This window comes from Mixophyes fleayi, chromosome 4, assembly GCF_038048845.1.
Source record: "Mixophyes fleayi isolate aMixFle1 chromosome 4, aMixFle1.hap1, whole genome shotgun sequence".
Taxonomy (NCBI): Eukaryota; Metazoa; Chordata; class Amphibia; order Anura; family Limnodynastidae; genus Mixophyes; species Mixophyes fleayi.
The window spans coordinates 40,053,659-40,067,074 of NC_134405.1; the positions used below are offsets into that span (position 1 = coordinate 40,053,659).

At 43.3% G+C, this 13,416-nt stretch overlaps 1 protein-coding gene across 4 annotated transcripts in view; it reads right to left on the reverse strand.

Moving 5' to 3' along the window:
- Positions 1-290: 290 nt before the first annotated feature.
- The window catches only part of RGL3 (ral guanine nucleotide dissociation stimulator like 3), a 54,579-nt gene continuing 41,453 nt past the window's right edge, over positions 291-13,416 (reverse strand). For all 4 annotated transcript variants that reach the window (XM_075206691.1, XM_075206687.1, XM_075206688.1 and 1 more), the window contains 5 exons: positions 13,128-13,217; positions 10,333-10,468; positions 4,186-4,377; positions 2,421-2,535; positions 291-1,418 (listed from right to left, as the gene is read on the reverse strand). In XM_075206691.1, the coding sequence (XP_075062792.1) occupies positions 1,327-1,418; positions 2,421-2,535; positions 4,186-4,377; positions 10,333-10,468; positions 13,128-13,217 (625 nt within the window). In that variant the 3' untranslated portion in view covers positions 291-1,326. The remainder of the gene's footprint in view (positions 1,419-2,420; positions 2,536-4,185; positions 4,378-10,332; positions 10,469-13,127; positions 13,218-13,416) is intronic.

Genomic DNA, 13,416 nt, shown 5'->3' on the forward strand with positions numbered 1-13,416 from the left:
TTCTAAAACCATCCACCACCTATACAATGGCCCCTCCCACAAGTATATGGACCCTAGACCCCCCATCACTAGAATGCACCAGACCCATCAGTACAATGACCCCAGACCATCTCAATGACTACAGACCCTCCGCCCAGCACAAAGACCGCAGACCCTCCCACCAGCAATATGTCCATAGACCCTCCCAGCAGCGCAATGTGCATAGACCCTCCCAGCAGCACAATGTCCATAGACCCTCCCCTACACTAATCTTTTTTCCCCTCTCCTTATTACACAACAAGACTCTGTGCTTCTTATTAAAGTTATTTTTTTTATTCCATGGCTCAAGTAGATAGTGGTCACATTATTTGGACTTTAAATCCCACCTTTGGTCAAACTATTGATAATTGCATTATTAGTGCTCGTGTTATTTGGTCGATAATGAATAATAATAAAATAATTAACCTCATTAGCTCTTAAATATTAACGAGGAACTTGTTAGTCATCACTTTGGTCACAACAAGTGGTTCTGTATCAGTTTGGGCCCCACGGATAGAACATGTTGCAAAAGGGCCCTTGACTCCAAATAAGAGATTTTGTACAAGATAACTATCTAACTCTAAGGTGATTCTAAGCTCAGCTAGAAGGCATCATAACATGCACAAGTTAATGCTTGAGTACTAAATTGGACACAGCTGGTACCCGAAGCATCGTATTGGCTCAGAAGGGGTTAATGGAACTTTGGTAATTCTATTTACATATGTATATAATACCTAGACGTGCTATCCCTACTTCTATCCTGTCATCATAGCATAATGCACCTCTGCTCAGCCCCCTTCCAGGTCGATCCTTTGAAATATCATAAGTGGCGAAAGCGCTTGTGCTTCCACCACCTCTAGTTCTCCGGACCTAGAGAACAGAGCAGAGATATCAGTGTGTACTGTACATGTTCTGTGTCTTAATGGGAAGCCACTATCTCGTGTGTGTGTGTGTGTGTGTGTGTGTGTGTGTGTGTGTGTGTGTGTGTGTGTGTGTGTTCAGTATCATTTAACATAACTAAACATAAATCCGGATAAATTACGTTTTAACAGAATAATACTGAATTTGGGGGACTTTTATGAGACTTGGTCACAGGAGACAGAGGCATAGAGACCACTCAGATTCTGTCAGTCTTTTCTTCTGGTAGGAAAGCTGGTTGCTATGGGTTACAGCAACTTTATGCCTTTATCCGGTGTTAATAAATATCATTATTGTGCATTTTTATTTTTTATCAATCTTGGAGTGTGTATTATTCGGGAAATTGAAGATAGTGGTGATGGGTGTAAGTGGGGTTCAATGGATGCAAGGTCAACTGACTCTTCTCCTCCTCAATACAAAGTCAAAGTTGGCGGATGTGTTCATGGCGTAGTATACATTAGCGGTGTCCGGGATGGTCAGTTCTGCAAGAAGGAAACAGGGAAAAGCTGGTATCATCATCATCATCTATTTGATGTCCCTGCCCCATTGGGGCTTACAGTCTAAATTCCCTAACATACACACACACACACACACACACAGACAGATTAAGGCAATTAATAGCAGCCAATTAACCTACTAGTATATTTTTCGAGTGTGGGAGGAAACCGGAGCACCTGGAGGAAACCCATGAAACACGGGGAGAACATACAAACTCCACACAGATAAGGCCATGGTTGGGAATTGAACTCATGACCCCAGTGCTGTAAGGCAGATGTGCTAACCACTTAGCCACCGTGCCCTTTCTCAGGAAAGATCTTCCATAACACTACCCCTAAAATAACAAGACAAATTGTAGTGTGATTTATGGTTACGGCTGGAGCTAATGGATGCACTGCTGTTTTATTCTTTGCCACCGTTTCAAAAAGATTGATTAAAATAAAGGTGACCTTTTTTTTTTTTTCCCCAAACAAATCTCATGTCATTATTTCAGGTAAAGGGCGTTGGGACAGTTTAATGCATTACAAAAGGCCTTCCCCAACGCCAGAAAACTCCCCATCCGTAAAGAATGTACCCTTCCCACAATGGGGGCAGCCTTTCTTTTTTCTTTAGCTGAATTTTGATGAAAATGCGTAAGTCAGTCGTAATGTCTGTGAGGCCTGAGGCACTTTCTTACTGAATTCAGGTATCAAAATTTCTCTCTCAAGTACCTTAGTGATGTCACTGAGGTACCTGAGCATACTGCAAACTCCGCTCATAAAATGGCTGCCTCCACAAATTACCTCAGGGTTGTCACTGGGTCCTATAGGCTGAATTTTTCTGAATATTGTTTAAGCCCTTCAAAATGGCTGCCTTCACCGAATGGAGACCACGGGTACATTAAGAAACAAAACTCCTCATCTTACCCAGACAGCACCAGACATGTGCAGAGACACACCGCCACAGAACAAAGCCTCTATTCTGTTATTATTAGTATCTGTCCTCACCTTTACCGTCAGATAATAGCTGCACCAACTGGAAATCGTCCGGTCCACACATCTCTATGTTGTGTTTATGTAAGGCTCTCTGTATAACAATCCGTGATTTATCCTGACTGGTGAGCTGAGGGAGAAATATAAATAAAAAAATATATAAATATATTACTGATTACTGATCTATCCATTAGTGAAATTGCAATAAAGAGGCAGAAACTATTTAGTAAAAAATTAACCATGAAGAATGAGATCTAGGCGACAAAGCCCCGTTCAGTTGGTGCAAAGAGCAGCTTATAAGAAATCATAGACACTGCTGGTGATCCGCTTATATTGTGCCTAATATTATACACAAATCACATTAACCCTATGTAAATCTGTTATCAGTATGATACAGAGCTGGTGGTTGTCCTGCGGCTTTTGGACGGCCTATACGGGTCATCTTAACCTTCAATTGCATGAGTCATAATGAAACGCAAGTGGGCACAGAATGATTTTTCCCTACTGAACATTCTACACTTGAATAAGAGACGACTCCCATTCAACAAGTAGAGCTGCCGGGCCTGACTCATCAAGGCACGTAGCTGCCGATTTTGAGCGTATACTCCAGTAAACACTACCCTGTCGGCTCTGTCTTCGAACCAAAAGCACACTTACTTAAGCCTATGGTTTCAGGCGGTGAAGGTGTGTTTTGCACTAGACAATGTAGAGTAAGGGCATGCCAAACTGAAACGCACGCAGAAACATCCTCATCGAGCTCTGGGTATGGTAAAGTTACTTATTTTCCCGCTGTCTACCTTAAGTCCTGATCACTAGTGATGACAGTCTGGAATGCACGACATAACATGTATGTGCAATTTGGAGCAACTGTAAAAATCTATTTTATGTCGAGTAGACATTAACACCAACCTAATAAATGTGTTTTATGTTGAGTAGACATTAACACCAACCTAATAAATGTGTTTTATGTTGAGTAGACATTAACACTAACCTAATAAATGTGTTTCATCAGAAAATAAGATTTATTTTTTTTGTACTGTTTGTCGTAAAAAATGCGGCGTCTTGTGTAGAAGAGCACAGTAGACCTACACCCTAATTCAACAGAGCGCCCCGTGACTTGATGAATTCGGGCGTGTGCAAAGCTGAAATAAGTGCACTTAAAGCCAAAAGTAGGTTGTGCTCAGTTTGCGTGACTTGATGAATCGGGGCCAATGAGTTAAATTATAAACCTGTAAATGCTTTTTTGTGACGTCACACTTCTACTTTTGGGCAAAAATGCGCCGCTTTTATGGGTAAGCAAGTGGATTTACAGACAGAGAAATGGTCCGATAGGAGGAGTTTAGCGGATTAGGGGCATTCCTGGCTCTTAGGCACAGTAGCGTGCCATAATTTGATTCCCTCCGGGAAACGGCAGCAGCGAAGGGGGGGGGGGGGGCACAATGCAAATTTTAGAATATTGGCCTCGCCCCTCATGACGCAATAACACAATTGCGTCATTTTCTCTCAATGATTTCTCTCTTTCCACCATAATGCCAAAAAGCAAATGTGGGCATGGGCTGATTCTACAGGGGTGTTTCCGAAGAACGAGAACTGGGCATGAAATTTGCTACTGGACCAGTAGACTGAGATAAGGATGTGTAGTTCCACTTTGTGTTGTTGTTGGTGAATGAGTCTTAATTACACCGCTGAGCGGTACACACTGAGGAACCGGCACATCATTGTTGGCCACTACCATCAGCACTACCAGAACCGACGATGAGGAACACATTGCAGATCTTACCAGTATGCTCTTATACAGGTTTCCATGTGTGTTCTCCATGCTGACACGTATAATACATAGGTCAGCAATTTGCTGGTTGTACACAGGGAGGGAGGGAGACACTGGGGAGCGGGGAGAGGAAACAGATCGAGGTGCATCTTCTCGGAGGGCTGCGGCTGACAGAGCGAGAGGTTCCAGCAAACTTCTTCTGTCCTGTAATAGGTTGTATATCAATTATATCAATATTCACCTTGTTATTACATATAATCAGTAACCCAGCTCCTGAGTGTCTTATTACCCTGTAACATCTTATTACAGTAACCCAGCTCCTGAGTGTCTTATTACCCTGTAACATCTTATTACAGTAACCCAGCTCCTGAGTGTCCTATTACCCCTGTAACATCTTATTACAGTAACCCAGCTCCTGAGTGTCTTATTACCCCTGTAACATCTTATTACAGTAACCCAGCTCCTGAGTGTTTTATTACCCCTGTAACATCTTATTACAGTAACCCAGCTCCCGAGAGTCTTATTACTCCTGTAACATCTTATTACAGTAACCCAGCTCCTGAGTGTCTTATTACCTCTGTAACATCTTATTACAGTAACCCATCTCCTGAGTGTCTTATTACCCCTGTAACATCTTATTACAGTAACCCAGCTCCTGAGTGTCTTATTACCCCTGTAACATCTTATTACAGTAACCCAGCTCCTGAGTGTCTTATTACCCCTGTAACATCTTATTACAGTAACCCAGCTCCTGAGTGTCTTATTACCCCTGTAACATCTTATTACAGTAACCCAGCTCCTGAGTGTCTTATTACCTCTTATATATCTTATTACAGTAACCCAGCTCCTCAGTGTCTTATTACCCCTGTAACATCTTATTACAGTAACCCAGCTCCTGAGTGTCTTATTACCTCTGTAACATATTATTACAGTAACCCAGCTCCTGAGTGTCTTATTACCTCTGTAACATCTTATTACAGTAACCCAGCTCCTGAGTGTCTTATTACCCCTGTAACATCTTATTACAGTAACCCAGCTCCTGAGTGTCTTATTACCCTGTAACATCTTATTACAGTAACCCAGCTCCTGAGTGTCTTATTACCCCTGTAACATCTTATTACAGTAACCCAGCTCCTGAGTGTCTTATTACCCCTGTAACATCTTATTACAGTAACCCAGCTCCTGAGTGTCTTATTACCTCTTATATATCTTATTACAGTAACCCAGCTCCTCAGTGTCTTATTACCCCTGTAACATCTTATTACAGTAACCCAGCTCCTGAGTGTCTTATTACCTCTGTAACATCATATTACAGTAACCCAGCTCCTGAGTGTCTTATTACCCCTGTAACATCTTATTACAGTAACCCAGCTCCTGAGTGTCTTATTACCCTGTAACATCTTACTACAGTAACCCAGCTCCTGAGTGTCTTATTACCCCTGTAACATCTTATTACAGTAACCCAGCTCCTGAGTGTCTTATTACCCCTGTAACATCTTATTACAGTAACCCAGCTCCTGAGTGTCTTATTACCCCAGTAACATCTTATTACAGTAACCCAGCTCCTGATTGTCTTATTACCCCTGTAACATCTTATTACAGTAACCCAGCTCCTGAGTGTCTTATTACCCCAGTAACATCTTATTACAGTAACCCAGCTCCTCGGTGTCTTATTACCCCTGTAACATCTTATTACAGTAACCCAGCTCCTGGGTGTCTCATTACCTCTGTAACATCATATTACAGTAACCCAGCTCCTGAGTGTCTTATTACCCCTGTAACATCTTATTACAGTAACCCAGCTCCTGAGTGTCTTATTACCCCTATAACATCTTATTACAGTAACCCAGCTCCTGAGTGTCTTATTACCACAGTAACATCTTATTACAGTAACCCAGCTCCTGAGTGTCTTATTACCCCTGTAACATCTTCTTACAGTAACCCAGCTCCTGAGTGTCTTATTACCTCTGTAACATCTTATTACAGTAACCCAGCTCCTGAGTGTCTTATTACCCCTGTAACATCTTATTACAGTAACCCAGCTCCTGAGTGTCTTATTACCCCTGTAACATCTTATTACAGTAACCCAGCTCCTGAGTGTCTTATTACCCCTGTAACATCTTATTACAGTAACCCAGCTTCTGAGTGGCTTATTACCTCTGTAACATCTTATTACAGTAACCCAGCTCCTGAGTGTCTTATTACCCCTGTACTATCTTATTACAGTAACACAGCTCCTGAGTGTCTTATTACCTCTGTTACATCTTATTACAGTAACCCAGCTCCTGAGTGTCTTATTACCTCTGTAACATCTTATTACAGTAACCCAGCTCCTGAGTGTCTTATTACCTCTGTAACATCTTATTACAGTAACCCAGCTCCTGAGTGTCTTATTACCTCTGTAACATCGTATTACAGTAACCCAGCTCCTGAGTGTCTTATTACCTCTGTAACATCTTATTACAGTAACCCAGCTCCTGAGTGTCTTATTACTCCTGTAACATCTTATTACAGTAACCCAGCTCCTGAGTGTCTTATTACCCCTATAACATCTTATTACAGTAACCCAGCTCCTGAGTGTCTTATTACCACAGTAACATCTTATTACAGTAACCCAGCTCCTGAGTGTCTTATTACCCCTGTAACATCTTCTTACAGTAACCCAGCTCCTGAGTGTCTTATTACCTCTGTAACATCTTATTACAGTAACCCAGCTCCTGAGTGTCTTATTACCCCTGTAACATCTTATTACAGTAACCCAGCTCCTGAGTGTCTTATTACCCCTGTAACATCTTATTACAGTAACCCAGCTCCTGAGTGTCTTATTACCCCTGTAACATCTTATTACAGTAACCCAGCTTCTGAGTGGCTTATTACCTCTGTAACATCTTATTACAGTAACCCAGCTCCTGAGTGTCTTATTACCCCTGTACTATCTTATTACAGTAACACAGCTCCTGAGTGTCTTATTACCTCTGTTACATCTTATTACAGTAACCCAGCTCCTGAGTGTCTTATTACCTCTGTAACATCTTATTACAGTAACCCAGCTCCTGAGTGTCTTATTACCTCTGTAACATCTTATTACAGTAACCCAGCTCCTGAGTGTCTTATTACCTCTGTAACATCGTATTACAGTAACCCAGCTCCTGAGTGTCTTATTACCTCTGTAACATCTTATTACAGTAACCCAGCTCCTGAGTGTCTTATTACTCCTGTAACATCTTATTACAGTAACCCAGCTCCTGAGTGTCTTATTACCCCTATAACATCTTATTACAGTAACCCAGCTCCTGAGTGTCTTATTACCCTGTAACATCTTATTACAGTAACCCAGCTCCTGAGTGTCTTATTACCCTGTAACATCTTATTACAGTAACCCAGCTCCTGAGTGTCTTATTACCCCTGTAACATCTTATTACAGTAACCCAGCTCCTGAGTGTCTTATTACCCTGTAACATCTTATTACAGTAACCCAGCTCCTGAGTTTCTTATTACCCCTGTAACATCTTATTACAGTAACCCAGCTCCTGAGTGTCTTACTACCCCTGTAACATCTTATTACAGTAACCCAGCTCCTGAGTGTCTTATTACCCCTGTAACATCTTATTACAGTAACCCAGCTCCTGAGTGTCTTATTACCCCTGTAACATCTTATTATAGTAACCCAGCTCCTGAGTGTCTTATTACCCCTGTAACATCTTATTACAGTAACCCAGCTCCTGAGTGTCTTATTACCTCTGTAACATCTTATTACAGTAACCCAGCTCCTGAGTGTCTTATTACCCCTGTAACATCTTATTACAGTAACCCAGCTCCTGAGTGTCTTATTACCTCTGTAACATCTTATTACAGTAACCCAGCTCCTGAGTGTCTTATTACCTCTGTAACATCTTATTACAGTAACCCAGCTCCTGAGTGTCTTACTACCCCTGTAACATCTTATAACTACTTTCCCGTAAAGCAGAACATCACTGGCGTAAATATCGCACCTCTAATGACTTCTTCACATATACTTCTATCTACCGCTCCTATCGAAATGCTCTAGACACTGCAAAACAAACATATTTCCAATCTCTTATCTATGCTCAGGCTTCTAACCCCAAACGCCTTTTTAAGACATTTAAAGCTCTTCTCAATACTCTCACCCCAAACCCTCCGTCTACTATCAGTGCCTAGGATCTTGCTTCCTATTTTAAGGACAAGATTGATAAGATCAGACTAGAATTGGTATCCTCTTCCTCGACAAGCAATTGGCTCAATTCCTTCCCACCAACCTCTGACACCCTCTCTTCATTTGACCCCACAAATGAAGAGGAAATATCTACTCTGTTCTTATCCTTCTACTCTACCTCCTGTGCTCTTGATCCTATCCCCTCGCAAATTGGTAGATCCCTGTCTCCTGTGCTCATCTCACCTCTAACTAAAATCTGTAATCTCTCACTCTCTACTGGCATCTTCCGTCACTATACAAGCACGCAGTGATTACTCCTATTCTAAAAAAACAAGATTCCGACCCAAACTCTCTCTCAAATTACCGTCCCATCTCCCTAGCCCCTCCAAGCTTCTAGAGAGACTTGCCTACACTCGCCTCACACGCTTCCTTTCCGCAAACAACCTGTTGGATCCTCTTCTGTCTGGCTTTCGTTCTCAACACTCCACAGAGACTGCGTTGACTAAGGTTGTTAATGATCTGATTACTGCTAAAACTAAATACCATTACTCTCTCCTAATTCTCCTGGATCTCTCGGCTGCATTTGACACCGTTGACCACTCTCTTCTCATACAAACGCTGCAATCCCTAGAGCTTCAAGACACTGTGCTATCCTGGTTCTCATCCTACCTATCTAATTGCTCTTTCACTGTTAATTTCTCTGGAGCCACCTCTGCTTCGCTTCCCCTATCAGTTGGAGTACCGCAAGGCTCAGTGCTAGGTCCTCTGCTGTTCTCTATCTATACCGCTTCTCTTGGAAATCTAATAAGTTCCTTTGGCTTTCAGTATCATCTCTATGCGGATGATACACAAATCTATCTATCCTCTCCTGATCTCTCGACATCTGTGTTGTCCCGTGTAACTGACTGTCTTTCTGCCATTTCATCTTGGATGTCTTCTCGCCAACTCAAACTCAATCTTTCTAAAACAGAGTTAATAATATTCCCACCCACCACCAAGAGCATACCTGACATTTCTATCTCTGTTGATAACATGACCATAAATCCCACCCCACAAGCTCGCTGCCTAGGTGTAATCCTTGACTCACACCTATCCTTTGTTCCCCACATTGACTCTATATCTAAATCATGTTACATACATCTCAAAAACATTTCCAGAATTCGCACATATCTCACACAAGACACTGCAAAAACCTTAATTCATGCACTTATCATCTCCCACATTGACTATTGCAATTCCCTCCTTACTGGCCTTCCCAAAAACAGACTCAAACCCCTACAATCTATTTTGCACGCTGCGGCAAGATTGATTTTCCTTGCAAATCGTTATTAATTTGTTGAATCGCTCTGTATGTCTCTACACTGGTTGCCTGTTTTCTACAGAATCCAATATAAAATACTCTTACTAACCGACAAGGCCATCAACAAAGCTGCACCAACATACATCTCCTCTCTTGTCACAATATATCTCCCAACTCGGCAACTCTGCGTCTCTCATCCACCCTCATTACATCCTCCCATTCCCGGTTACAGGACTTTGTTCGGGCTGCACCCACTCTATGGAATTCTCTTCCTTGCACAATAAGACTCTGCCCTGGTCTACAAACTTTCAAGCGTTCTCTGAAATCCCACCTCTTCAGACAAGCTTATAATATTCCTCAACCACCCTCTTAACCTCACTACATTACCCTATTACCACCTGTTATACAACTACCCCTTGACCAACATTGTTGTGTGACAGGATCATTTAGCTTATGAGTCACTTTTACCTTTGCAGTCTGGCTGGGCCGACTGCAAATGTAGATTTAACCTCATGTGTCAAACTCCCATTATCCCATAGATTGTAAGCTTGCGAGCAGGGCCTTCTCACCTCTTTGTCTGTTTTACCCAGTTTGTTTATTAGTTTACTATGTTTGTCCCCAATTGTAAAGCGCTACGGAATATGTTGGCGCTATATAAATAAATGATGATGATGATCACTATTACCTTGCCTGTGATAGACTCCGGAGGACACAGTGCAGCTATTAGTCCTTCATCAATCTCACAGCTGCTGCAGGACCCTGACGGAGATACACGATCACCATTCAATTTGGGATTAAATACTTCAGAGCCTAATAGTAACCTGTAACACAAGAGAGGGGGAAGATTGTACATGAAATAACAACTGATTTACATAATACAACAGCTCCATGTAAATAATGACAAAGGCACACGTGTTTCTCTTAAACATACATGCAACAAGAAGGATCAAAGGGAAAATAGGCAGAATAAGTTGTGTATTGAAGGGTTCCCATGACCTACACATCTTGTGAGCTGACACAATATTCAGGTTCACTAGGAGCCGGTGACATCACTGAGGTACCTGTTAGTTATAAGTCACTACGAGAAGAGGATCTGTTGTGTAATAGCGGACGTCCTCCCGAGACCAGCAGAGTGGAGGGCGATGTGGAGATCAGCCACGGGCCATGTACGGCCTGGCAAGAGGGTCAGAGCTTCAGTATATTTAGGCTGAGGAGGAAACTGGAAATACAATGCATGTGTAGGAGATGTATGGATCTGGCAAGAAGAATGGAGAGTGGACCCTGTGTGGAAAATAATGCTGGGGGAGAGTGTCCGTTTGATATGAACCATTCATCTATCGTACAGTGTGGGCCTGGTGATGTCACAGGAACTGACAATCATGCAGACGTAGTGGACCTAGTGAGAAGACTGGAGCTGGGGGAAACTGGGCCTAGTGGAAGGATTGGAGCTATGGAGAGTGGACCCATTGAGAGGAATGGAGTTGGGAGAAATTGGGCGTAGTGGTAGGACTGTGTCATGCATAGAGCACATCCAGCCTCCTAGTTTCCACTTCACCCATGCCACTGCTAGTCCCAAGGGTCCCGAGACAGATCCCAGAAACCCTATTGCCATAACAGACTGGAACTATGAAGAGTGGGCCTAGTGAGAGGACTGGAACTGGGGAAATAGGTCCTAGTAGGAGGACTGAAGCTATGGTGAGTGGACCTAGTGAGAAAAATGGAACCGGGGAGAAATTGGCCTAGTGAGAGTACTGGAGCTATGGTGAGTGAATCTAGTAAGAAGTTTGGAGCTGGGAGGAAATTGGGTCTAGTGAGATGACTGGAGCTATGGAGAATGGACCTGGTGGGAGGTCTGAAGTTATGGAGAGTGGATGTAGGAGGACTGGAGCTGGGGAAATAGGTCCAAGTAGAAGGACTGGAGCTATGTAGAGTTGACCTATCGAGAAGACTGGAGCTGGGAGGAAATTGGGCCTAGTGCTAGAACTGGAGCTATGGAGAGTGGACCTGGTGAGAAGACTGGAGCTATGGAGAGTTGATGTAGGAGAAGACTGGAGATGGGGAAATAGGTCCTAGTGGAAGGACTGGAGGTATGGAGAGTGGACCTAGTGAGAGGACTGGAGAAGGGAGAAATTGGGCCTAGTGGGAGAACTTGATCTACGGAGAGTGGAACTGGTGAGAGGTCTGGAGCTATGGAGAGTGAATGTAGGAGAATTGTAGATGGGGAAATAAGTCCTAGTAGAAGCTATGGAGAGTGGACCTTGCGAGAAAACTGTAGTCGGGAGGAAACTGGGTCTAGTGGGAGAACGGGAGCTATGAAGAGTGGACCTAGGAGAAGACTGGAGATTGAAGGAAATTGGGCTTAGTGAGAAAACTGGAGCTACAGAGAGTGGACCTAGAAGAAGACTGGAGATGGGGAAATAGGTCCAAGTAGAAGGACTGAAGCTATGGAGAGTTGACCTAGCGAGGAGACTGGAGCTGGGACAAAATTGGGCCTAGTGGTAGAACAGAAGCTATGGAGAGTGGACCTGGTGAGAGGTCTGGAGCTATGGAGAGTGGATGTAGGAGAAGACTGGAGATGGGGACATAAGTCCTAGTAGAAGCACTGGAGCTATGGAGAGTGGACCTTGCGAGAAGACTGGAGTCAGGAGGAAACTGGGCCTAGTGGGAGAACAGGAGCTATGAAGAGTGGACCTAGGAGAAGACTGGAGATTGGAGGAAATTGGGCTTAGTGAGATAACTGGCGCTACAGAGAGTGGACCTAAAAAAAACTGGAGATGGGAAATAATTCCTAGTAGAAGGACTGGAGGTATGGAGAGTGGACCTAGCGAGAGGACTGGAGATGGGGGTAATTGGGCCTAGTGGGAGAACTGGAGCTACGAAGAATGGACCTGGTGAGAAATCTGGAGTTATGGAGAGTGGATGTAGGTGGGACTGGAGATGGGGAAATAGGTCCAAGTAGAAGGACTGCAGCTATGGAGAGTTGACCTATCGAGAAGACTGGAGTCGGGAGGAAACTGTGCCTAGTGGGAGAACTGGAGCTACAGAGAGTGGACCTAGAAAAAGGGAAATAGGTCCTAGTAGAAGGACTGGAGGTATGGAGAGTGGACCTAGCGAGAAGACTGGAGTTGGGAAGAAACTGGGCCTAGTGGGAGAACGGGAGCTACGGAGAGTGGACCTAGAAGAAGACTGGAGATGGGAGGAATTTAGGGTTAGTGGGAGAACTAGAGCTACAGAGAGTGGACTTAAAAAAAACTGGAGATGGGGAAATAGGTCCTAGTAGAAGGACTGGAGGTATGGAGAGTGGACCTAGCGAGAAGTCTGGAGTTGGGAAGAAACTGGGCCTAGTGGGAGAACGGGAGCTACAGAGAGTAGACCTAGACTGGAGCTTGGGTGAATATGCCTAGTGAGAGAACTGGACCAGGAGGAGAACATCATATTCATGTGCTCTAAGCTAGGCCTATACACACACATAGAACTTACGAGCTGAACCTCTTGGTCAGTTTCCTGCGTATACGTGGAGAGTTTGGGCAGGAATCCGCTGGCGGCTCAATGTTGCGAGAAATCCTGTAACTACAAGTCCAGAATTTGAAGAGAAGAGAAACAAGTTATGAAAACACTAATGTATAATGCTGCATTAATTATAATACAAACATAAATATCGGTGTGCCATAATAACACATCTGCTGTAATAATATACCTGCTGTAATAATACATTTGCCATAAGAACACAATGCTAATAATATGTCTATTGCATAATAATGCAGCATAA